Here is a 25,008-nt window from a genome sequence, read left to right as displayed (position 1 = left end):
AGTATAAAGGAATTAACGGAGATTTTTTTATTTAACTTTTAAGAGAAAATTTAGTTAAATTTATCTTTTTGCATAGATAAGTTTAAATGATGAAAGAGGAATTCTCACCATATTGGAATTCAAATATTTAAATGAGAAAAGTGTAATTCCTAGTGCAAAGGAATTAATGGAGATTTTTATTTAAAATTTAAGAGAAAATTTGTTTAAATTTATCTTTTTGCATAGATAAGTTTAAATGATGAAAGAGAAATTTCCACCATATTTGGATTTCAATTAATGCATATATTTTTTTAAATATATTTAATTTATGTAAAAGAGGAATTCCCATGATAATTGGATTGCACTCATTAAAATGAGAAAAAGAGGGATTTTAAGTTTATTCAAAAAAATAGGTATTGGTATTTAGTTAAAAGAAGAAATTTTATGATATTTAAGAAAAGATGGATTTGAATTAAATTTTAGTGTCAAAAGATGAATTTCCACCATAATTCTACCTAATCAATTAAAGTCGAGAAATTATGTGGCATAAAGAATATCTTTGGATATTTTAATTGATAAAATCACTAAATATATATTTACCCAAAACTAGATGTTTATCTAAAGGGAATCCTTGTAGAACTAAACCGAGTGAATTTGGTTAGACTACGAGAAGGACAGACAGTTAACCTACTTGTCCATCTCTCGATCTGAATCAAGTAAAATCTTCGTGAGCAATTCCAGTTTCTAATCACAAGGAATAGACTACCGGAACTAAACTAGTTTTTCCTGACCAAACTCACCAAGAATCTAGTTGGACAATCAGACTGAATGATGGGTAGATTACCCTGATGATGAGAGATCAAGGATCCTCATAATGAAACTGGGAATTATGGAAAAAGAGTTTTTAGAACCAATCTCAAACTGGAATCTTACTTGCATTGGAACCTCTGTCTTTTTTATTACTCAAAAAAGGACTGTTTTACGCCAGAATGCTGGAGGAAGCATTTGGCTTATGTTTTGCTAAGAGGAGGTTCGTTGAAACAGCCGGCGGGGAGTCGTCAAGGGACGTCGCTCGCGGCAAAGCCTGCCGAGGTCTTGACGAGCCTCGGTACGGTTAAAATGGTGCGCTTCCGGTACGATGGGCGAGGACCGAACGAAGCGATCCCCTGAGTGAAGTGCTAGGACACCTAAGGAGGATCCTAGAGGGTTCTGACCAGGCAATGCACGGGCTCGCGGTTGCTAGGACACCCATGCGTACGTCGAGGAAGATTTCGGATGGACCAAAAAGGAAAGATTTTTGGGAACCAAATTTTGATACTGGATCTCGTTGGTTAGCCAGCTGGTCTTCAACGAAGAGTCCAGAGAATATTATTGTAATACAATAGACTCGAAATTTTGGAAGATGATGATCAGAAATATGATGATTTCTATTAAAGGATTGTTTTAAATCCAGTCGAATCTGTTATAAATGGTAATTTCATATTGGGTGTGTACGTGGTATGCCTACCTTAATTTTTGCATGAATCGCCGGCTAGGGGGCCTAGGAACTCTTTTCCTCGATACCCGGGCAAAAACACAACCAAATCTTTACAAAAGGAATCCCACCAATACAGTGGTCGGGTGGTTGGCTAACCCATAGGCCGGATGGGGTTAGGCTGGATCGAAGGATTCCTGAGAAACAACTAGATACGATTAGTTATGTTAATTAGTTTAAATTCCTGAGAAGACCTTGTTCTGTGGGAGGGGATCAGCGGGGCTGTGCCTTGTAAATGAGGAAAAAAGTGGTGATTCCATGGACCAAGTGCAAGTCTCTTCTTAATCTAACTATGTGACTTCAGGTTCGGTCAGGTCAGTTTAACTATTTAAGACTTTGACTCGTTATAGTAATTCCCCCGTTAGAAGATTTTTCCCATGGCGGAATCGCCCATACCTTCTGGGCCCGGTCTCGGAGGGACCGCCCGGGCTAGCCTCTCGTCCCAGACATCCGCGGGCGAGGCCCCGAGTGTGGATCCCCGCCCCGCGCGGGAGGCCGCCGCCGCTTCCACCACCAACAGGTGCACCGTGGAGGGGGCAGGGACCTCACAGATGCTTGTATGAAAGTATATGTGTTATGAATTAGCTACTTCTTCATTGATGAGATCTGCTTCACTGATATGTATTAAAGTATATGTGTTATGCATTAGCTACTTCTTCATTGATGATATCTGCTTCACTGATAATTGCTTATTCATCATCTACCTTAAGAACCATGCTTGGACCCTAAAGTCTCTTTGGATTGGAAAAGTGGCTTGGAAATGAAGACGCAAACGGATCTACACCGGCATCAGGGGGGCTTCTTTCTCTACTTCTAAGTTTTCTTTTTATGTACGAGTCAAGGGTTCTCTGCTCCGGCTGTCTACTAAAATCTGATTTTTTTGGATGTCTTTTGGAGTTGTTGTAAAGCCTTGATGCTATACAACCAAAGATGTCTTCTTATCCCAGTTAAGAGTTGGGGGGTAACTAAGCAATAATATGGGTCCCAAATTTTGTTTGGGAATTAATTAATTTGTTCAAGTGGCACAACCTTAGGAGTGAGAGATGAAGTGACCTTAGACTTGAAATGAAGTGACCTTAGAGTCTAAGGTGGGGAGATGGGACGTAAATTTTTATTCTTTGAATTGTCAGGTTTGTCTTGATCCTTCTTAACCGCCCTCAAGTCGGGATAAAGAAACGAGAGATGAAGTCACCATTTTGAGGCTATGGCCTCCAATGCGCGCGTGAGAGTCTATGCATTGTTTTCCGTGAGAGTGAACCTGCGATGGTCATCTGCGAGAGAAGATTGGCTCTGAATTAGATGGAGAGAGAGTATGCAAAGCAGACGGAGAGTTTAAGTTTTTTGTCGAAAGCTTGGCGTATGTGTGTGTTTTAATGTTAGCATATCATTTGAAGGTTTTTTTTAATAAAAAGATGGAAACCTTGGCTCTGAATCGCACACGGAGAGAGATTATGTGAAGCAAACAGAGAGTTTTTTTTTTTAATTCGAAACCTTAACGTCCGTGCATCTGTTAACATTAGTATATGAATTTCAACTTTAGAACATTAATTAATTAATCGATTCGATTAATTAATTAATGTAGCTAACTTGAATATGTAGCTGATTGAGGGAATAGTTATGGCATGGGGCGTGCACATGGCTAGGTCGCCTTTTTGTAGTGATGTGATGGAGTTGGAGGTTGGTTGCTTCTTTTGCATTCGGGTCTCACCACCTTTGCTTCAAGGGGGGTGTTGGAATAATTGGAGTCTTAATAGTGTGAAAGGGTTATTGAGTCTTTTTGTGTGAACACTCTAGGTGAAAAGGTTATTGAGTCTTTTTGTGTGAACACTAGGTGTGAACGACCTCTTAGTAAGGGTCAGAAGATAAGGCCTTAGGGCCTATAAATACATTGTTGTACATGGTGTGAGTATTATCATTCATTGTGTTCATGTGCAATCTCTCTCACTTGAGCTCTATTGCATCTCTCTCTCTCTTTGTCTAGCCCTAGCCACCATCACCATGGCTTGAGCTTCCATCTCCATCTCCACTCTCACCTCTTGTGATCATGGCACTATGCTTTCCAACAATGCCCTCAGGTTGGTCTTTTCTCGCGACGTCTGCGAGACCTTGTTGTTGCTTCGCCTTGCCTCCGTGCCACCCAATCCAACAATCGTCGTGGTAGGCACTCCTGCTTGTGTGGGTTGGGAGCCGCAGGTGTCTCCATCTTGCTCTCTTGACATGTTGCATCATGTGCAAATCTCTATTGGCTAGCCGACCTAGTGGAGGTTCGTATGCCAAATACACGATTAGCTGGCGGGGCCGTTGATGTGCCGAACGTGATTGGTTGGCGGGCCTTGTTGAAGGAAGGTTTGGGTGCCAGGTAGTTGTGTATCACCATTGGTGGGCCTTGCTGAAGGAAGGTTTGGGTGCTGGGTAGTTGTGTATCACCATTGCTGGCCACTGCTGGTGTCAAGGGAGGGTGTTAGAAAAAGAAAACGCTACTAGATGTGTGGCAGTGGGCTGGTCCTATTCCATATACTCTAGAAGAGTTGGTCACTAAATGATTCATAAGGCTAAAGGTCTCCTCCCTTGTATCTATCCCACCCCACGTTTTTGTGGGGTTCTACGGATTAAGGGGTGGGGGGCGCCCTCAGGTTGGGCTTTCTCACAACGTCCTTGGCGAGACGTTGTTGCTTTGCCTTGCCTCTGCGCCCAATCCAACACTTACGAAGGACAAAAGAGACTTCCCTATCCCTTTTCAAGGACCTTCCTTGAGGGAACAAACAAGCTTGCCCGTTTCCACATAAAAGGGTGCCCGTGTAAGTGTGAGCATGCCCCATGTAACCCTTGTTGTCTCCAACCAAACGTTGTCACAACTTGGCCAGCCTTCTGTTTGTGTAAAAGGGCAGCCAAAGAGGAGGGTTTCATTTTGTCCCGTTGGGGGGAGTAAAGAAAACAAACTCATAACTCAATAACTCATAAACCCTTGTGGATGTGAAGGTCTATTACTGAAGCGATTTCCCGTCCTGAGCTGTGGAGGCAGCCCATCCAAGCCTTGCCAAAGATAAACACAAGGGTTTTTCTGCGCGCGGAGAGAGAGAGAGAGAGAGAGAGAGAGAGAGACCTGCGTCGTTGCTGTCTTTGCAGCAGCAGCATGGCACCTGCTGTATTGAGAAACCTGTTGACAGCTTTCAGTCCAAGGGGGGATTACCTTGCAATCTGTGCAGGCGATGGCAGGATAAAGGTAAGTTTTTTGCGAGTCTGAGTGAAAATTATTTTCATATATTTTGTTCTATGGAATGGGCCCATTTTGAGCCATTGCTTGATTCTTTGGTGTGCACAGACATGGGATACAGTCAGTGGGTCTATCAGAGGGGATTTTGCGGATTTGGCTACTTCAACCAGTGGGGTTGATCCAGTAGTGGATGGACACCTGGGCATAGACTACACTTGTATGACATGGAACCCTGCAACTAAGAAGGTCGTTTGTTTATCTCATCTCTTTAAAGTTTGTATTAAAGAACGTTTCTTTTTTGGGTTCGTCACTTTGATAGCAAAGTGATTTGCTTACTAGAAAAAGGTTCTCTTGGATTTCAAGCAGATTTTGCTGATATAGAAAATCACTACAGAAGAAACAGGAAACTTCTATGGAAGAAATTTTTTGTGGGGTGGGGGCCTTATAGGCATAACAGATGCATTTGTATTTCACCATCATAAGCTCCTATGTACCGCCCACTTGACTCCTCCGAATTGGCAAATGTTTTTCAATACAAGGAGTATGTGAAGTTTCACTTTATCAGATAAACAACCAGAGCCAAGAGAAGCTTAGCCTGTGTATTGGCTTACTGAGAGAAACCCACCATACGAAAAGGCACCTCTAGAGGTTAAGCCATGGGTGCTCTTTTGCTCTTAGCCCAGTTGAGCTTGCCCCATTGCATGCAAGGGAAGTAGTGGATTTTTTTGTGATTTTAAACAAGTAGAAAACATGCCGGGGAAGAAGTGGGGGGGATCCATTTAGATTTTCTTGGCAAGGGGAAGTAGGGCAACAAAAAGGTGTATGTCTGCAGCATTTAGAGTAGATATCTGTTTGTGATGGGATGGAATTGAGGTGGTGCAACAGTTTTGAGAAGGGGGGGAGGGTGTGGGGTGGGCCGGGGGGAGGGGGTGAAAGTGGATTTTAAAGGATCTCCTTCAATCTTGGACCATCTGTGATATACTATTGCTTTGTCTCCAAAAACAATTGGTAAAGATACAATTATTACTCCCCAATTGCTGTTGTTATGGAGTTATTGTCATTAATTTGAAAAGCACTTATGTAGGATTATTAAGTGCATGTGCAGCAATAGTTATTTTTTGGCTCAACACTAGAGCTGTGTGTTTGATAAGGACTGGTCATGAATATTGCTTGTCTAAGGAGGACCCCTGAAGGTTTTAATGGAGTGAGTTTGACATGGACCCAACATTCAAGAAAGATCAATCCTTCTGTATCCAGGGAAAGAAGAAGCATGGCTCGTCATTCTTATTAGGTTTGGGAACAGGTTCGGGTGATGTACTCCTTTTGGATATTTCTCTTGGACAACTGAAATGGAGGGTCCAAGATTGCCACCCAGGGTAAGTAGAGTTGATGCTTACCTTTTTAAGTACTCGTTAATACCAAGATCCAGCGTCTATCTGTGTGTGTCCTACTTCAGTGCAGTTTCTTTTGCTTGTAAAAACAGCTAATGTAAAACATTTTCTCCCATGTTTGTGCATTTTCAGTCAGAGGTTCATGAAGCTGTTTTATTAAGCACTGCAATGTACCGCTGTTTGAATCTGCTGTTTACACCCTTTTTGTAGAGGGGTGAAATCCTTGGTGTTTGCAAAATCTGGGAGTCGCATCTACAGTACTGGAGTTGATGGAATGGTCTGTGAGTTGGACGTGGATTCCGGCCAGCTGCTTGAGAAGTTTAGAGCTTCCAAAAGAGCGATCTCATGTATTGCTGTTTCAGGAGGTGAATACTGTCTAGTGATTAGCATGCGAAGCGTTTCTTTTGCCAAAGCTAGTTCAAACAGCTTAATGAGCTTGACAAATCGAGAAATGAAATCTGTTGAAATTCTTTCGTTCAGTTGAAGTGCCTTCCTTATGCAGCATAATATCCTTGTTTGGTGGAGTTCCCCTTCCTAGATGTCTCTGTTCACTCTTTGTGTGTGTGTGTGTGTGCCTGCCTGTCTGTCTAAGCTGGTTTTGGGGGGGGGGGTGTGTGGGGGGGTGCTCGCGCTAGTCAGCCACGGCTACTCCACCAGAATATCAACCCCCTCTAGTCTAGCTTGCCCCTGTTCTGCCCTGTTCAACCAGGTCTCTGCCTGTTGCTCCACCTTGGGTGCTCCAGATCAACCAGGTTGCTGCCTATTGATCCAGCTTGGTTACTCCTGTTCAATTAGGTCGGCCCAGCTAAACCTGGCCGTCTCTGTTCTTGCTCCACCTTGGGCGCTCCAGATCAACGAGGTTGCTGCCTATTGCTCCAGCTTGGTTACTCCTGTTCAATTAGGTCGGCCCAGCTAAACCTGGCCGTCTCTGTTCAAGATTCAGTCCTTGCTCCTGATCCATCCAGCTCCACTGATGTTATGTATATGTACATGTACATGTACATGAACATGAGCATGTACATGTAGATGTAGATGCAGATGCTGGCACCATTGGGAATGGGGGATTATCCTCGAATACCTTTAGGATCACACTCCTAAAATTTAGGAGAGTTGCTATTTTTGGCCCGACTCCGATGGAAATTATGTTCACGTTATTACGTCTGGAATTGCGCAGATACCAAGAGTTGCCAAAGTACCTGTGACAAATGGGCTACCTAGTTGGGATATTTTTAGAGATAAAGATTATGGGAGAACCCATCTCTTAGATTGGGGCATGTGGCAAGAAAGTGGATCAAAGTGAGACAACTGGCCTCACACTTGTCAAGAAAGTGGGTCAAAGTGAGACAAGTGGCCTCACACTTGTCATTATAGCCTTCTCTTGCCATTTTAGCTCATGGGAGGACCAAATCTATAAATTGGAGCCCTCTCTCTTCATTTGGGAGGCTCTCTGGTTGCACACTAGCCTCTACCACTGTTATAGGTTGTCCTAATGATGGCCACTCTCTTTCTCTATCTCTTGAAGGCTGCCCATGAAGAATACTGGCTGTTTGGAGGCTTCCATCGCGACAAAATAATGAAGGCAAGGGTATTTAATCATTTTATTATGATTTCTAGCCATTTCTAGCCATTGTACTTGCTATACCAGCTTGTGTACTTGTTGTACCAACCATTGTACCTATTGTACTTGCTGTACCAGCTTGTGTACTTGTTGTACCAACCATTGTACTTGTTTAGTTGCCCGGCTTACTATGAGATACGAGGGAGATTCCACTGCCTCTTTCGGACCACTCACACGGGTGATACAGCTTGAGGATCAGAGGTGCTTGGGCATGTACTTGATGGAGTTGAGACGACACAGGGATGTAGTGTTAAGGTAGCATGCTGAGAGAGAGCCGCGGCTCCAACAGGACACCTCACAGAGAGCCATCACAGATTTATTTGTAGTACACACATCCACATCGAAATCTATTGCCCACAACAGTTCCTCTACTATGACATCAGAGGCCACCACGCATACCCATGCAACTGCCTGTCCCAGAGGAGTTCTTAGCGAGAGAGCTCGATCCATTCTGCGAGCCAGATGTCCCCGACCCAGAGCATCAGGACCCTCCACCACACAGAGACGGATTCGTGAGGTTCTCCGCTGACATGACCTGCTCCCATCACAGAGGCATGACATTCATTCAACCATTAGATCGGTTTTGGCCAAGGCGGGCATCGTCGTTAGCCGATCACGACATATCTCACTCTACACAGGATCATCTGTTGATCACATGTACTGTCAGATGTTTTCATTTTACTTTTTCTTTCAGTTTTCCATGGCTCGGGATCATCTGTTGATCACATGTACTGTCAGATGTTTTCATTTTACTTTCGGTCTCATAGACCCTCGGGGTCTTCCATAGACATTAATCTCTCTCTCTCTCTCTCTCTCTCTCTCTCTCTCTCTCTCTCTCTTTATTGGTGACTTTCATCAAGGTTCCCATTCAATTACTTAGGGTTGAAACAAGACACACAGAGCTTCATCGCATGTGATATTGGTATTAGAGCATCAGGCTTAGCAAAGCTAAGTGCTAAAGGTGTCCGAGGAAGGTGCACAGGTCCAAGGAGAGTAACACAACCAGGGTAGAAAATTCCATGGGGCTGGTTGGTGTCAGCAAAACCCAAGTAAATGGCAGTCTTGAGGTCGGATGCCGTTTGGGGCATACCAAGGAAGGCTCTTAGAAAAACAACTCCAAGGGGGTGGAGCAAGGATGCCATGACCAACTTCGGGAAGGAGACCATTGTAGTGTTAGGTACAGGGCATGAGGGAAAGAGGACAAAGTGGATCAGATGCACAAATCTCAACACTAGATTTGGACTGGAATCAGAGGCATGGCAAGGTTTTCAGTGAAAAGGTTGCCAGGAAGGAAGGATGACAAGTTTGGGAGTTCGTGAAGAGACAAAGGGATGATGACAGTCATCCAAGGTCTGTTGGAATCTTGTCATTAAGTTTAGCAGGAGGGGATGTCATGTGCACACATGGACATGGCTGATCTCAAGGCTAATCCTTGGAGTTGGCAGCAGATAAACAATAGTTAGGGTGGTAGCACGTCCTTGACATGTAGTGGAAGGCTTCTTTGAGGACCATGATCCAGTCGGCTAGGCATAGATTGTCTCACTTCATGTCGGCAGCATATGTATATATTTATGTGTCCATGGAGCTGGCCGACCAAGAGTCGAGCTTCCAAGAGCTTATAAAAGGCAAGGGATTGTTTCATTTGTAGAGCATCTGATCCTCATTTGAGGACAGGTTTGAGATTAGATTAGGTAGACCCTTGTTTACCTTTTGGGGTTGGCCAAGGGCATCTAGAATCTGTACAGTCAACATGACATCTTTTTGTATTATGAAAATACAGCTCTCTCTCTGTGTCTCTGTCTCTGTCTCTGTCTCTGTCTCTCTCTTTCTCTTAAACCCTAAACCCTCTCTGTGTCTTTGTTGGTGACTTGCATCAAGGTTCCTATTCGGTTACTTAGGGCTGAAAGAAGACACCATCGCATGTGACACTAGGTCTAAAAATCAGTGTCCAGGAGCGTGCATGTGTGTGAACCCATCCCAAGGATGGCAACTAGCAACATGTGGAAGGGGGAAGATGGTGTGCTGAGGGCCATGGGCTATGGACAGTCCTTTTGTGTAAGCCCGGCGGGGCGTGCAGTGACAGACTCAACCACGTGTCCAAGAGATAAAGATATGAAGAGAGAGAGGGGAGAGAGAAAAAGGGAATGGGGATCTTGCACAGTACACCACACTGAGCGGGGAACAGGCCCCGCCCCCTTACGGGAATTTATTCAGGAACAATCCACGGGCACACTGGCCAGGATCAATATAATCAATGAATACAAAACAAATAGATATGTCGATGTAGGATATTGATGTCGATGACGATGTCGAGGCACAAGATCTCTGATGCCGAGCACACCACAGGGATGACCCACAAGTATCTCTCACTGGGCTAGTACCAGATTCAATATCCAAATCCAATGAATCCAAGTCCAATGAATCCAAATCCAAGTTTATATGCAAGTTCTAGTTCCAGATCCAAATCTAGATCCAAGTCCAAAATCCAAGCTCCATGTCTAAGCTCTGTGTTCCATGTCCAAGCTCTATGTCCAAACTCCATGTTCATGTCCAAGCTCGAGCTTGTACACGAGGTGCATAAGAGAAGCGTGTAGATGACGAAGAATATGTTGACTAAGTGTAGATTCTGTTGTCCAAATTGGCATAGAGTCAACCCTCAAGAAGGCTTGCACAGAGGTGAATGAATCAGGGTTATTCCATGTGGTTGAATTGCACATGTATTTGATGGCAGCGGCCAAGCAGAGATGGATCAGAAGTATGGCAGCCGCCTCAATGGTATTTGGCGGCGATAACAAGTGGCAGCGGTCTTTATAGCAAGTGGCGACTCTGGACAGGTCAGCTGGCAGCGGGGGCAGTACTCTGCTGATGGCGCACAGTCAGTCCAGCAGCTAGTGGCGGATCAGGTGCAACAGCGCTGGTAGGTGGCAGCAGCAGTGGTGGCTGGCGGTGCAAGCACCGCACAAGCAGGCGGCAGAGGTACTGGCGGAGGTAGGGAATAGCAGCAGCAGCAAATAGAATTAGGCAGGTTTTGTACACAACAGCCAAGTAGCTAGGCGTGGGCGGCACAGCTTGTAGGTGGTTTTGTTGTCATAGGTGGCGCAGTGGTACGATGCTGGATGGCACAAGTGCTTGACAGCTCAATGAGGACCAGGTGGCTGTACGGTTGGCTGGCAGTGTGCACAGCCATTGGTGGAGATGGAGGTAGGACGATAATAGAGTCCAAGCTTCCACGATGATCTCCACACCTTGTTCTATCTGAGAAGGGAGCGATTCATGCTTCTTTTATACCCAAGGGAGGTCCTGCTTTTTGCCAAAAAGCTTGGCTAAGCTTTTGTTTTTCTCTTTTTCACTTTGCTTTTATCTTTTGTGACTTTGCTTGTCTTTTTGACCTTTAATAGTACAATATTACTGAAGTTCTTTAGTTTTTGCTTTTTTGGCTTTAAGCCCTTGCTTTTTGGTCCAGCTCAGTTTCCTCTTTCCAATGGTGCCCTTTGCTCGTGGTCAACCTTGTTTGACTTTTTGCTTTTTCTTGCTCTTTGACCAAGAATGGTGCTTTTTCTTAATCAAGCCTTATGGACCCTGTCCCCATGTCTTCTTCTACCTGTCTCTGGTGTCCGGTCATGGGTTTCATCATGTGATAGAGCTAGGAGGGCCAAATAGTTACACCTTTGGCCAGCCCTGGCCCACCCGTGTGAAAAGGACCTCTAGGGGCTGCCCAGCCCTGGGCACCCAGCCTTAGGGGCTCGCATGTGTGAAAACATGGCCTCTATGTGCAAGTCCGCCAGCTTATATGCAAGTCGGCCAGCATTCTGCCCAATTCTCCCCTACATATAGGTTGCTCCAGCCCTTGGGTTATTTATCTGACATTTCTATAATTTGGTGAGGTTTGTGCATAGCCAAACACAAGGTCTCTAGAGATCTTGATCCAGCACGGCCAGCAGCGTTTCCAGAAATGCAGCAAGAAGGTGGTCTCCAAGTTGACATGTACAGGCTGTTTACAGCCAGAGGGTCAGTCCTCTACACATTCAGCAATAAAGCAAATACACCACTCATGGTGGAAGGCCCTTTTTGACCCAACGCTTTGTATTCTCTTCCTCTCTCTCTCATTCTCTCTTTGCACTCTATCCTCTTCAGATTGTGCTATTGATCGCCAAGATTGAAGGTGGTGAATCGGTTAATCAAAGAATAATCCTTGTTTGTAAGCGTCCGTATGTTACAGGTTGATTAAGTCGATTTTAGAAGAATGGGACTCAGTCGTATAGGTGTTTGGTAAACATCTTTAGTTCAAGATTACTTAAGGTTTTGATATCGTCCTAGAACATTGGAGAAAGCTTTTGTTTGGGTGATTTGAAGATTTCCCATTTCAATCTGCTCCAAAATTTTACATTATACTTGATTGTCAATGTTGACACTTTTACTTGAACATTGAGTATGAAATTCTTTTTAATTGGTATCGATTTTCTTCTAAGTTTGAAGTGGGCTGTTCTTGTTAGGTGGGAGTTGAAAATGTCACATGCATAGATGTGGACATTTTAGCTAGGGTAGGGAGCCTTTTCAGGTGTTGTGGTAGGTTGTTATCTCGGGTAGATGTAGGGGCAGTTCCATGAGCCTATAAATAGGCTAGTGCAGGCCATTGTGTATTCATCTGATCCCTCATGGGTGGGACAGGTCATAGGCATAGATGTTACCTTTTGGAGGCCATGATTGGCTAGGATCTATTTACATCTTGATGCGTATATACAAAAACACTGTTTCTACAAGATCTCTATCTCTCTCCTCTCTGTTCATCTCTGCGTTTTGCATGGTTCTTAAGACAGGCAGTTCTTCTGCATGCTACATTGGTATTAGAGCCCAGTGGAAGTCCTAGAGGTGCTGAATTGGTGGAGATTTGGAAAACACACAGTACAAAGGTGGCTGTTTTTGGTCCAGACAAGAAAACGCAGCCAAGTGGTTTTTCAACATCAGGTATACTGGTGGTGCCGGAAGAAGGGCAGCCATGGGGAAGCCCCAGATCCTTAGCTTGGATGCCATGGTAAAGGGAGGAAGGGAGGAACAAGGGGTTGAAGGTGTTCGCGCCACCAATCTCGGGTCGCGCTAGTGGAGAGGGCTCCGCCCAACGGGTCGGTGGCACCGCAATCTTCAGGTAGTGTGACTGCCGAGTTATCATTGCCGCCGGCCTGATTGCCATCTCTGCCTGGGCGTCTTTCAGCCCCGCTGATTGCCTCCAGCTCACCGTTAACTGTCTCTAGCTTGCCGCCTTCTGCTCCTAGCTCGCCGGCTATGCCACCACTTGCAGCTCCGTCACTTGTAGCTCCACCTTCAAGTGGTTGCCCATCTTCTAGCCACCATTAGTTCCAGAGCCTATAAATAGGCTAGTGCAGGTCATTGTGTATCCATCTGATCCCTCATAGATGGGACAGGTCATAGGCATAGATGTTACCTTTTGGAGGCCATGATTGGCTAGGATCTATGTACATCTTCATACATATATATATAGAAAACACTGTTTCAGCATCATCATCTCTCTCTCTCTCTCTCTCTCTCTCTCTCTCTCTCTCTCTCTCTTTTCTAGACAGTCACATACATTCACAAGATCAGTGCCATGCCCCCCTAGACTCCCAAGGCTCGCCTTGTAGTCCTCCCAGCAGCTAGTAGCAGATGGGCACAAGTCATGGTATAGCCGAGTATGCACCTGGTTCATGAGGCAGGGACTCAGGATGGATCGCCTCCCCCCACTCCAATATGACCCGGACTCCCCATGCATCAGGCTTTCTCAAGATGACAGGAACTGGGTGATTAGATATGATTTATTGGGACTATACATATAGGATACCTAGATCACAACACATGACCCACTCACACAAATGACAGTACTACATAGAGGATGGTTTCATACTGAGGGCCATATATCTTGACATATACATGTCACATGCCATGCGGACTGCATTGGGCCAGTTGCGGGTGTTATCACACTGCCTGAGGATAGAGATAGGGAGAGCCATGCAGATACCTTGTGAGGAGAGGATATGCACTATGTGCCAGCAGCAGCAGGTGGAGTCAGAGGAGCACTTCATATGGAGATGCATCGTATATTATGAGATTCGAGGGAGGTTCTATTGTCTCTTGAGAGAGGGGTTTGGACCCTTATCTAGGATCATGGATTACCCAGATCAGCGGTGCTAGGGCCTCTTCCTACTAGAGCTTCACCGCCACAGAGACTCACTGATTAGGGAGTCGAGACCCCATGGGAGACACCCACCCTGGTCCGAGGCGACCATCACTCGGCTCTTCCGACCACGAGAGGATGCCGCACCAGCTATGGATGACATTTACCCACAGCCTCATGGAGCCACACATTCTTGAGTGCCTGACCCCCTGCCAGACCCCACTCTCACGCGACTCTAGACCAGGCCACGACACTACAGTGACCGACCGACCCCCCCCCCCCCCCCCCAAAGACTCCCTGGACTTCGCCAACAACACAGGCATCAGCCCCAGCTTGATGAGATCTTGGAGAGGCACAGAGCCACTTTCCCATGCCCGGCAGATCTGCAGAGCCTTCTACAGGCTTACCCCGTGCTCGATATCCTTGACGGCCCCCCTCCCCCTACCGCAGAGGTTGTATGATGATGGTCCCACTTTGTATCATATGTCTCGGATTTGACATTCTCAGCGCATAGCTCTAGACTCTAGTCTTTGTTTTCTTTTGTACCATGATGAGATTACATGGACACTATTGTATCACTTTTGGTCTCATAGACCCACTGGGTCTTTTGAAGATGTTTAATGTAACTTTCTTTTCTTTCTCACTGTGTGTGTGTGTGTTCATCTCTGCGTTTTGCACAGATCTTAAGACAGGCAGTTCTTCCGCATGTTACAGAAAAGCAAGGTTTTTTAGCTCATTTTAATACCTCACCTGTATTGGGAGACCTCAAACTGATGATTATCTATGTGTGCAGATTGCAAATACTTGGTTGCTGGGTCTGCAGAGTTAAGGCTTTTTGAGTTGCCCAGCAAGAAGCGCTTGTGCAAATTCACTGGTCACCCTGTAAGTTCAAGTCAATAGATTTGATTGATAGTTCCATACTTTACTTTTTCAGCAAAGCTCTCAAACTTGATTTGTGTTTGGCTACTCCAGGATTCTGTAAAGGCCCTTGTTTACATGGACGATGACCGACACTTCTTCTCTTCTGCCAATGGGGAGAGACATGTTGCATTGTGGCATAATGATGGAAGCAAAAGAAGTGCTGCAGCTGTATGTTCTCTTTCTATGGAGCACCCTGCAGTCTCTCTTGATTGCAGTGGAGAACTTCCTGAGTCTTTGCGGGTGTTAGCTGTTTCTGAAGCAGGGATAGCATATATTTGGCACACATCAAGTGTGGAAGAGCTTTCCAAGGTAAAGCCTATTAAAGTTACTGTAGCTCTTGCAGAAAGTGAGACATCACCTGTGAGTAAAAGTGGCAAGAGCTCAAGATCAGCTGTTCTTGCTGCCAAATTTATTGGTAAAGATGAAAAGGGCCCAGGTTCTGTGCTTATTGCATTTGGAACAACAGTGAAGCCTGTTTTTGAGAAAATCTCATTGGAAGGAAAGGGCAATAGTATATTGCTGCAGGCAAATCAGAATGGAGCTTTGATGCCTGCCATCCAGGTCAATGACACAGCCAAATACAAGGGTCTTTCAGAAGGTAAGTCAAGTTTAAAATAGTGTGTTTAAGCTAAAGGCTTTGCTTTTGTGCTCTATGTATTTTCACAGTGCAGATGTATTTATGCTCATATAAGAAGTGGTGCATATAGAGAAGAATGTAACAACATATGCACAGACATGATTTAATGAGTCACATCAAGTAGAAAAAGAAAAGCAACAGCAATGAGTAAAAAGAGAGAACACCTTTGAAAAGAGAGCATTGAGAAAGAGAGAGGACACTAGAGGTAAGAGTAGGGTGGGTGGCCCTCCAAGTGTGACTTACATTCTTGTTAGGAGCATAAAGCAAGGTTTCAAATTTGACACCCAATAGAGCTACATTTAAACGATGGATTGATATCTAATGGTGATTCAGCTTTTAACTTGGTAGTTGTGATGGAAACAAATCTTGAAAAAGTGACTTTCATTAATTTGGATCCTCACTGCAAAACTAGTGGTCGAGAACTCATTGTGCAAGCTTCAGCTTCGCCCATCCAGGAGAACCAGATTCTTTAGAACCTTTATCATGGAAGGATTTCATAGGACATGCATGTTGGGGAAGATGGGAAGGTGATCAACAGAGACAAGTCTGCATAAAATGCACTTCAAACTTTTTAAGAATGGGGATGTGTGGGCGTGCGCGCATAGATACACACACACACATATATGTATGTATGTACATACATACATACGTACATACATATATATATATGTGTGTGTGTGTGTGTGTGTGTGTGTGTATACATGTACATATATATATATATGTGTGTGTGTGTGTGTGTGTGTGTGTGTAGTATATAGATATATGTATATATATGCGGCTTTTCTTCATAACGGGGTCTCACAAACAATATAACAAAGCATGCTGGAATTTGGTCCAGGAGCTTCTGTTAAAACTCAAGTTGCTTGCTTAGTCCGGGATTGCAAACACATCCTTCTCAAGGCTCAACCAAGCTACCTTGAATGTATTACGCGGGAGCCTTTATGAGACCGGTTATATAAGGTAAGAAATATAGAACCTTTGCCAATAGTTGAGTTGCTGCAAACATTGGGTGTGGCCCGATTAGAAAGGTATCCACATGGGGGTAAACCTGAGGTTGTAATTGAGGATTCACTCAAAGCGTGTAAGGCCTGGGTTTAGAAGGGGCCACATGGTTGCTACTCGGCTTCCCTTCAAATGAAAGGGGGCTGCAAGTAAGTACTTTTTTATGTTTGGTCAAGGCTAGGAGGTCAGCTTTAGTAAAGTTGTGAACTGTAATGTGAGTACGAGAGAAGAGAGCAACCAAATACAAAAGGCTGAGTTAAGACTTTACAGAGAGAGCAGAGCTTCACAATGTTTAAATTTTGTTTTTGGAATTTGACTCTTTTGCTTGGTCATGTCCTTTTAAAGGCGTCCTCAGCCAAACTGCTTTGCATGTGGCAAAGGAGGCAGCCTTTGTTGATGGAAGTGTTACATGTTCTCTATGATGAAGGCATGATGGAATCTAGAAGCGAAGGCAGTAGTTGAGGTGGGCCAAATAGTTGGTGTAGGTACAATGGGTGAATGCGTGGGGGCTAGCGCAAAGCTTAATTGACTTAATTGGTGACGTTCTGAAAGGTGTAAAGCTTAGTGGAGTTTTGAGGAATAACCTTCATACTTATGGTGATTTGGGCTGATTGGCACCATGTGATGCAAACGATCACAATGGCCATACTTACTGTGATACAACATATCACAACCAAGCTTGCAAATGGAGGTTGACTACATGTAAGATTCTTCAGCCTCTTGAACTATCCCCTTGACTCAAAACAGGGTTAACAAGGAATTACAGAGCCTTTTATAGCACAAGGTGGTACAAACATTTAGGCGGAAAAAACACATGGGAAAACGTAACACACACAAGATTATTTTTTAGATTTCGGGGGACATCCTGGGTTGAGAATCCAGACTTACACACCTAACATGCAAATTACAAATTCTGGGAAATCAAGGTGAAATCCCTCCGATGCCGGTGGTGTTGCCTTTTTCGGCGTCTTTTCCAAGCAATGGAAACTTGGGCCGTCGTTTTAGACTTAGGAGCCAAGGCAGAGGACCCGGAATGACACAATTCTGAAGCAGAAGAGAGAAACTCTCAGATTTTCGTCGATGCATAGGCTTCAATTTGCAGCAAGGCCAATTTTGAGAAAGCCCCAAAATTGGGTGGTTGTTGACGCTCCAATTTGAGGATTTTCTCCACGATTGAGAAAAACCTCAAATTTCTATTATTGTGGGTGCTCCAGATTTGATGCTAAGGGCTGATTTTTAAAAAATCCCCAAAGTTTACAATTTTGGTCTAGTTCTTGGATTTTTTAGAAATCTCAATTTTTGTGAAGTGCAAGCCTTCAATTGACCGATTTTCATTGATTTTCGGAAAATTTCTAAATTTTGCCGGTTACAGAAGATTTGATTTTTTCAATTCTCAGCATGGGAAAAAAACCCGAATTGATTTTTGACCTTGTGTTTGTAGAATGTGTGACAAGAGGAGTGGGTTTGGTAGCTAGTGAAGGTGCAGGACACGTGGCGAGTAGTAATGATGGTGACGGGGAGCAAAAGTGACAACACGAGGAGATTGACGTGGAGTTGAACTTGGTCAGCGATGAATTGCAGTGGGCAACTAGGTGTCAGCGTTGGGTTGTTGAGTCGGGTGCTGAGCAAGGCGCCGACTAGGTGAGCTGAGCGATGCTTGAAGGTGGTTCTAGACAGAGCACAGGCGGAGGTGACGACAATGAAGTTGATGAAGAGAGGTAGTCGTAGATGACGTGGCCCTTTTATTTAAAAGCTTAGTAAACTAGGGTAAAAAATGAAGGGCGATGGATCTAGTGCCACCACGTTGCAGATGGAGAAAATGGACAAGAGTAAGCAAAGGGCGATGGATCTGCGCCAATGAGAGTAGCTGAGTGAAAACACCAGCGAGGGCGCTAGGTAGGTGTTGTGGGGAGCAGTTCGATGATAGGCAGAAGAGAGACGAGGTGAATCCGTAAGAAGAGCCACAGGTAGATCTTTAAAGGTGATGGCACCAGCAAAGAAGGAACCCTACATAGGAGATACCCGCTCTGATACCAATTCTAGGCTATTAGGGTTTGCTTGCAGGTACAACTATGGAGGGTGGTACTCCATCTCAATTCTCAAAGAAAGAAAGAAAGAAAGAAAGAAAGATATATTAACGTCTACGAGAGGCCAAAGTCGGCCTATGAGACAAAAAATAATACAACTGTGTTCTTCCGGTCATCGGAAGAAAAGAAAGAAAAGAAAAGTGTGCATGTGTCTGGATACAACTGCGAATCATCATGGATCAGTGGAGCCCATATACAAACAATATAAAGGGGGGTGGGGATGTGGATGGAGTGCTAAGGCAAGATGCATCTCTATATGCTGAAAGGGTAGTACAAGCATGCTATGCAGATCTATGTTTAACTCCATCCAGTGCCAGAAGAGGGATATAAGATATCATACATCGCCGATGCTGAGGCTGTGAATGGCGTGAACATGTCCCCTGAGTCTGAATGAAAGCGAGCTAGCCTCTCCTGTGCCTCCATCTGGTGTCTCATCCAGATAGCTGCTATCTCTCGGTGATAGAGTCGGGGTGCTCTATGTCCAGTCTGTCTAGGTCTCCTCCTGGCTCTCAATTCCTCTGCTCTCTGTGCGGTCACCCCACGTGGTACATCAGTTGGCACTGGCATAGCTCTCTGGAAGAAATCTGTGAGCTGGGACTGTCTCCCACCCCTAGTGGGAGTGGGTGTCTGGAGGAGTCTCTCTCGAGAACTATGAAGCTCTAGTAGTAGTCTGCCAAGCTGTCGCTGGTCCGAGGGCTCCATCAACTGATGTAGTGAAGAGTGCTCCTCAAACAATCCTGCATATCTATCTCTGACCCCCTGGTGGGCTCTACATCTACATACAAAGTGATCCTCAGTCTCCACCTCCTCGTGGCACAATCTGCATATCCGCTCGGCTCTGGGAACCAGTGTCGCTCTCCCAGCCTCTATCTCTAGCTGATGTGATGAGACTCGTAGCTGTCCAATAGCAACGCGAGAGCTATGTGGCATGTATACATCCATATACCGCGGTCGCTGTATAAACCCATCCCCTGAGATGCTCATAAAGTGGTCTCTGTAATACAGCATCTTCGGTGGTAGTGGGCTCTCTGGTGTTGTCCATGTCTCCTGTATGTAGCGCTGCCATATGTCCTGTCTCATCACTCTGTTCCTCTCATTGAGAGAGGTAACCCCGTGGAGCAGACTGATCATATTGAAAAGGTGGCAACCGCTCAATGTCTATCCCATGATGTGAGAACCACTGTAGCATCTGTGCATACCAAGATCCAATGTGTCCAGCCTTGGCCAACCGTCTGGATGCCTCAAAAGCTCAGCAGGATAATCTCTCCGTGGGCATCTCCCTCATCCTGTATATAAAGGAGATCGTCTGGAACAATGCCTCCACTGCCATAGGTGGTGCAGCAAACTCAGCTCGAACAATGTCGTGCGGGATGGATGGTTTGCTGCGTATCATCCTCGAGAGCATCAAGATCTGTGGTCTCTCCAGCTGTACCCATGTGGAGGCTGCAAGCCCTGGTGCCCAAACCGCTGCTGCATACATCAAGGCTGGTGTCACTAATGTATCAAAGAGCCACCCCTTCGTGCGGGGTTCTTGAAAATGTGCCTGATGACACTGACGCTCAAGGCCAGCAAGAGCTGCATACCCCCTGGTCACTCTGTCTCGGACTGCCTGAGCCATGGAGAAGCGTCCAGCTGAGCTAGTAAATGTGATGCCAAGGTAAACATAAGAGCTCACCACCTCGACCCGCCCTCCTGCTAATGTGAGAGTAGTGTGGCTCCTGACTGCGGGTGAGGTGTGGAAGATCATAACCTTGGTTTTCCCAAGGTTCACTGAAACCGGCCTCTGAAAAAAAACCAGAGTGCGGTAGGAGCAATCACCCGTCCACTTGTAGTCTAGATGAGAAACAAAACACAGATTGGGGCTAGAGTGCCCAAATCTGAAAACACAGCGACACCTGTTGGCCCCAAAGCTTGGCGCCCCTTGCGGTATTTCTTTATTCAATTAAAATAATATGTATGGCTGAGTACAACACAAAGACCAGCCAAGAGTTTACACCTGTAAGTCCAATCTGACGGCCCACAAATCCTTCTCAGCACAGAGGATCTATGCACACAGATCTGTGTCCTCAAGCAACACACTGTGCCTCCCTCTGATCAGCCAAGATCACAAAGCAGGCCAGCCATGGGCATACATCTGGCATAACTCAAGAGCATGATACATCTTCTCAGCTCAAACATACATGTGCTGTCCAATCTCTGTCTTAATCCCTTGTCAATCTGCCATACCCCTCCTCTCACAAGGGGCCAGATAACACATATCTGCAACAGACATCAAGCAGTAGAAAGAGAGATAGATGAACAGAAACAGAGCTTACCAAGTTCAGCTCGTGAAACAACACTGGAGGAAGCAACAGCACCAATCTGTGCTTGCAGGCACTTGAATCCACAACCCTGCTTCACACGTGTGCTTGCACTTGCCTGTATCCTCCTCCTGATGCTCACTCCTATGCTGTCCTTGAAAATACAGATCTGAAAATCAGCACTGTACCCGTCTGTACGGCCTCGGGATACGTGCCAGGAGTTGTACTTGCATAAACAGCCTGCTGTCCACTTCTGTACCAACCTGAATCAGAGTATTCAGGTCTGTCCAGCCACCTGACAAGCGCCGCCTGCAGCTTCAGAACCCAGAAAAGCGTGCGTCAGCCCTGTCCGCACACTGTACGGCTGTCGTACAGGGCTGTACGGCCTGTGTACTTGCTGGTACAGCCTGTACTGGCCTGTGCGCAGAGTTTCCAGCAGCAGTTTCTGTGCGCAGCCAGCAACAGAGGAGAAAGAGAGAGAGAGTATTTGCCCAGTTCTGGCCGTACAGTGCTGTACGGCTGATTCCACTCAGAAAAACAGCAACAGCACACAGCAAAACAGCCGCCTTCCTCCTCTTGAGCTTTTCCACGCTAGAATTCAAGCGCATGAAGGAAACTCCTCTTTTGCTACACGATTCCCCAAAAAGGGAAGAGAGAGATAGAAGAGAGAGAAAACTCCTCCCCAATTTAATCCCTAGGGCCCCAAACTTTAATAAGTTCCTAGGGCCACTAAGGCCTAGGGGCAAACTCCAATAAACATTAAAACTTAATGTTTCTAGTTCCCCCCTTCACACCTAGGGATGTCCACACATCTTAAACTCTGTCCGGGCACCCCCCCATGTGAATCATAAAATATTCTGACTCTGCAACCACCATGCCCACACTTGTACTGTTCCATTTTCACAGGGCCATGACATACCCCCCTCTTGAAAAATGGCAAGCGTCCTCGATTGCATTTTGGTGATGCATCAAAATATCCAAAGTGAAATATACAATATGGCAAGATCAGCGTCCCAATCTCTCTAAGCCATACACATGTATCAACATTCACTGCAAACCAATGGCATAGTAATAGTCCAAGTTGTATACCACTGTGCACCATACATATCCACAAAAATACCATGTGACTAGTACACATATATCATAGAAGTCCCATAAACAGATGTACTGTCAGCCTCAGTACCTTCGGATGAGATAAAATCTGCACCAAGCGACCTCTAGATGTCATCTGAGCCTGTCTGTATCAAGGGAGTGGAGGTGCTACCCCCCTCTTGAGCATCAGGTAATGCTCCAGACCCATGCTCTGCTGAACCTGAATGAGCCACAATAAGAGTCGGCTCTAACTCAAAGGCATCGAGATAAAGCTGCAAAACGTGAGGTGAATCTGTTAAGTCACCTTCCTCCATCCACTTCGCATCCATCGGTGAATAGTTCTTGAACTTCACAAGATAGCGACGGGAAACTTTACCTCGTACCTTCCTTTCTTTATGTGCCAATATCTGCTCTGGAATCAGAACCTTATCAAGTTCCTCAACTTCCTGCTGAGCCTCATCTGATACATCCTCAGGCACATCCCCACGGAAAGGTCTAAGAAGACTCACGTGAAAAGCATTGTGAATCCTCCAGTGATCTGGTAACTTCAAACGATAGGTTACCTCACCAATCTTTTCCAAAACCTGAAAAGGCCCATAGTATCGCATACTCAACTTAGGGAATAAGCGCTCTTTACCCTTCATCTTCTTGAGTCTAGCCTTTTCAAAACGCAAAAGAACCCAATCACCCAATGCAAACTGTAAATCACGTCTGTGACGGTCTGCGGCTTTCTTTTGCTTCTGCTGAGTTTTCTGGAGGGCCAACTTAACTCTCCGATAAGCTTCATCCAAGCTCTCCACATACTGATCAGCCTCAAAGATCTTATCCTTTGTATGCAAAATGGGCGGTACCTTCTTCCCTCCTTCTACAATCTCAAAAGGCGCCTTGCCTGTCGAGCTATGTACAGTGTTGTTATATGCAAACTCCACTAGAGGAAGATACTTTTCCCATTGTTGCTTGTGCTCTGACACATAACACTTGAGAAGATCCAACACTGTAGAGTTAGCCTCTTCTGACTGACCATCTGTCTGTGGATGAAAAGATGATGAAAACTTGAGAGTTGTACCCATGTTGTCAAACAACCCTCTCCAAAACAAACTCGTCATCCGTGGATCACGGTCACTAATGATAGACGTAGGCAAGCCATGATACTTGAAGATGTTCGCCATGAACAACTTCACCATATGATCCACTTTAATTGTCTTCCTTACGGGAATGAAATGAGCCTGCTTACTGAACCTGCATATGATAGTCCAGATGCCATCATTTCCCGTTTGTGTCCGTGGAAGATCAAATACAAAATCCATGGCAATGCTCTCCCAAGGTCTATCCGGAATAGGTAAATGCTGTAATAACCCTGGTGTCTTCTGACGGTCAAACTTTACCTTCTGACATACGATGCATTGCCTCACAAAGGCATCAACATCTCTTCTCAAGGTTGGCCAATAAAAGAAAGTCTCCACTGCTTTTACCGTGGCGTCAATACCTCTATGACCTGCATACGGTGGAGCATGACTTTCAATCATAACCTTGAGTCGCAATGGCCTGGTAACACACAGTCTGCCATGCATCAATAAAAACCCATCCCTGAGAGTGTAATGCTCATGCCGCTGACCCTCAGACATCTGATCATACAACCTTTCAAAATCCTCATCATGGGCATACTGCTCTTTCATTTCATCAAGCTCATGATGATAAGCAAGTGAAACTGCAGAGACCTGTGGCTTGCGTGACAAAGCATCTGCCACTACATTCTTTTTGCCTTTCACATGCACAATCTGGAAGTGAAACATTGACAAAAAGTTTGCCCAACGCATATGCTTCTTTGAAAGCTTAGTCTGCGTGAGGAAATATCGCAAGGTCTGATGATCTGTCTGTACAGTGAAATCAGCCCCAAGCAAGTAGTGTTTCCATGTAGAAAGAGCGTGAATTACAGCCAACATCTCTTTCTCATACACCTGTAAATGCTTCTCAGCATCTTGCAAAACTCTACTCTCATAGGCTATCACATGTCCCTCTTGCATGAGAACTGCACCAATGCTACTTCCACATGCATCACACTGGACAACAAAAGCCTTTCGGAGGTCCGGTAACACCAATACTGGGTCCGAAGTAAGCTTTTCTTTGAGCTTTCTGAATGCTGTAATTTCCCGATCAGCCCATCTAAACGGAGTTGCTTTCTTCGTCAAAGCATGAAGAGGCGAAGCAATTTCAGCAAAGTGCCGTATGTAACGCCTGTAATAGGAACACAATCCTAGAAAGCTGCGTACATCATGCACGGTCCTCAAAGCTGGCCAATTAAGTATTGCATCCACCTTTGCTGGATCCATACGGACTCCATGACCAGACACAATATGCCCCAAGAAATGTATCTCCTGCAAAAAGAACTCACTCTTCTTGCCATTAACCACCAACCTATGGTTTCTGAGTTCTGCAAACACAATGGCCAAATGCCTTCTATGCTCTTTCTCAGTTCGTGAATGCACAATCATATCATCAAAGAATGTGCCCACAAACTCTCTATGAGGCCTGAAAATCCTGTCCATCATGCTGTTAAATGTGGCAGGCGCATTCGTTAAACCAAAGGGCATAACCAGGAACTCATACAACCCAAATGTGGTTCGGAATGCTGTCTTATGCACATCCTCGGGTCTAATGCGTATCTGATGATACCCGCTTTTCAAGTCAATACGACTGAAAACTGTGGAGCCCTGTAAGCGGTCCAAGATGTCATCGATCCTCGGTATGGGGAATCGATTCTTGATGGTATTCTTATTCAGCGCCCTGTAATCTATACACATGCGCCAAGAACCATCCTTCTTCTGCACTAAGAGCACAGGTGAGCAAAAGGGTGATGAGCTAGGCTGAATCAACCCCTTATTCAATAGCTCTTGCACCTGACTCATAATCTCTTCCTGTTGGGCTGCACTAACACGATACGGCGGTCTATTCGGTGGAGTACTACCAGGAATCAGATCTATGGCATGATCTTCTGGCCTCTCAGGAGGTAATTCTCCTGGCAATGACTCGGAAAAACAGTCTTGAAACCCACTTAAGAAATCAGCCC

At 45.3% G+C, this 25,008-nt stretch overlaps 1 protein-coding gene across 1 annotated transcript in view; it reads left to right on the top strand.

Annotated features, from left to right (window-relative positions):
- Positions 1-4,408: 4,408 nt before the first annotated feature.
- The window catches only part of LOC147622826 (uncharacterized), an 88,739-nt gene continuing 68,139 nt past the window's right edge, over positions 4,409-25,008 (top strand). The window contains exons 1-6 of the mRNA XM_086822468.1: positions 4,409-4,736; positions 4,836-4,973; positions 5,985-6,103; positions 6,329-6,483; positions 14,696-14,784; positions 14,875-15,421. Of these exons, the coding sequence (XP_086678594.1) occupies positions 4,647-4,736; positions 4,836-4,973; positions 5,985-6,103; positions 6,329-6,483; positions 14,696-14,784; positions 14,875-15,421 (1,138 nt within the window). The 5' untranslated portion in view covers positions 4,409-4,646. The remainder of the gene's footprint in view (positions 4,737-4,835; positions 4,974-5,984; positions 6,104-6,328; positions 6,484-14,695; positions 14,785-14,874; positions 15,422-25,008) is intronic.

The sequence above is a fragment of the Cibotium barometz genome, chromosome 28 (assembly GCF_041138505.1).
Source record: "Cibotium barometz isolate CiBa-2024 chromosome 28, ASM4113850v1, whole genome shotgun sequence".
In the NCBI taxonomy this organism is placed as follows: domain Eukaryota; kingdom Viridiplantae; phylum Streptophyta; class Polypodiopsida; order Cyatheales; family Cibotiaceae; genus Cibotium; species Cibotium barometz.
Note: the sequence above shows the minus strand (reverse complement) of the source record. Positions and strands in the feature narration are given on the sequence as shown.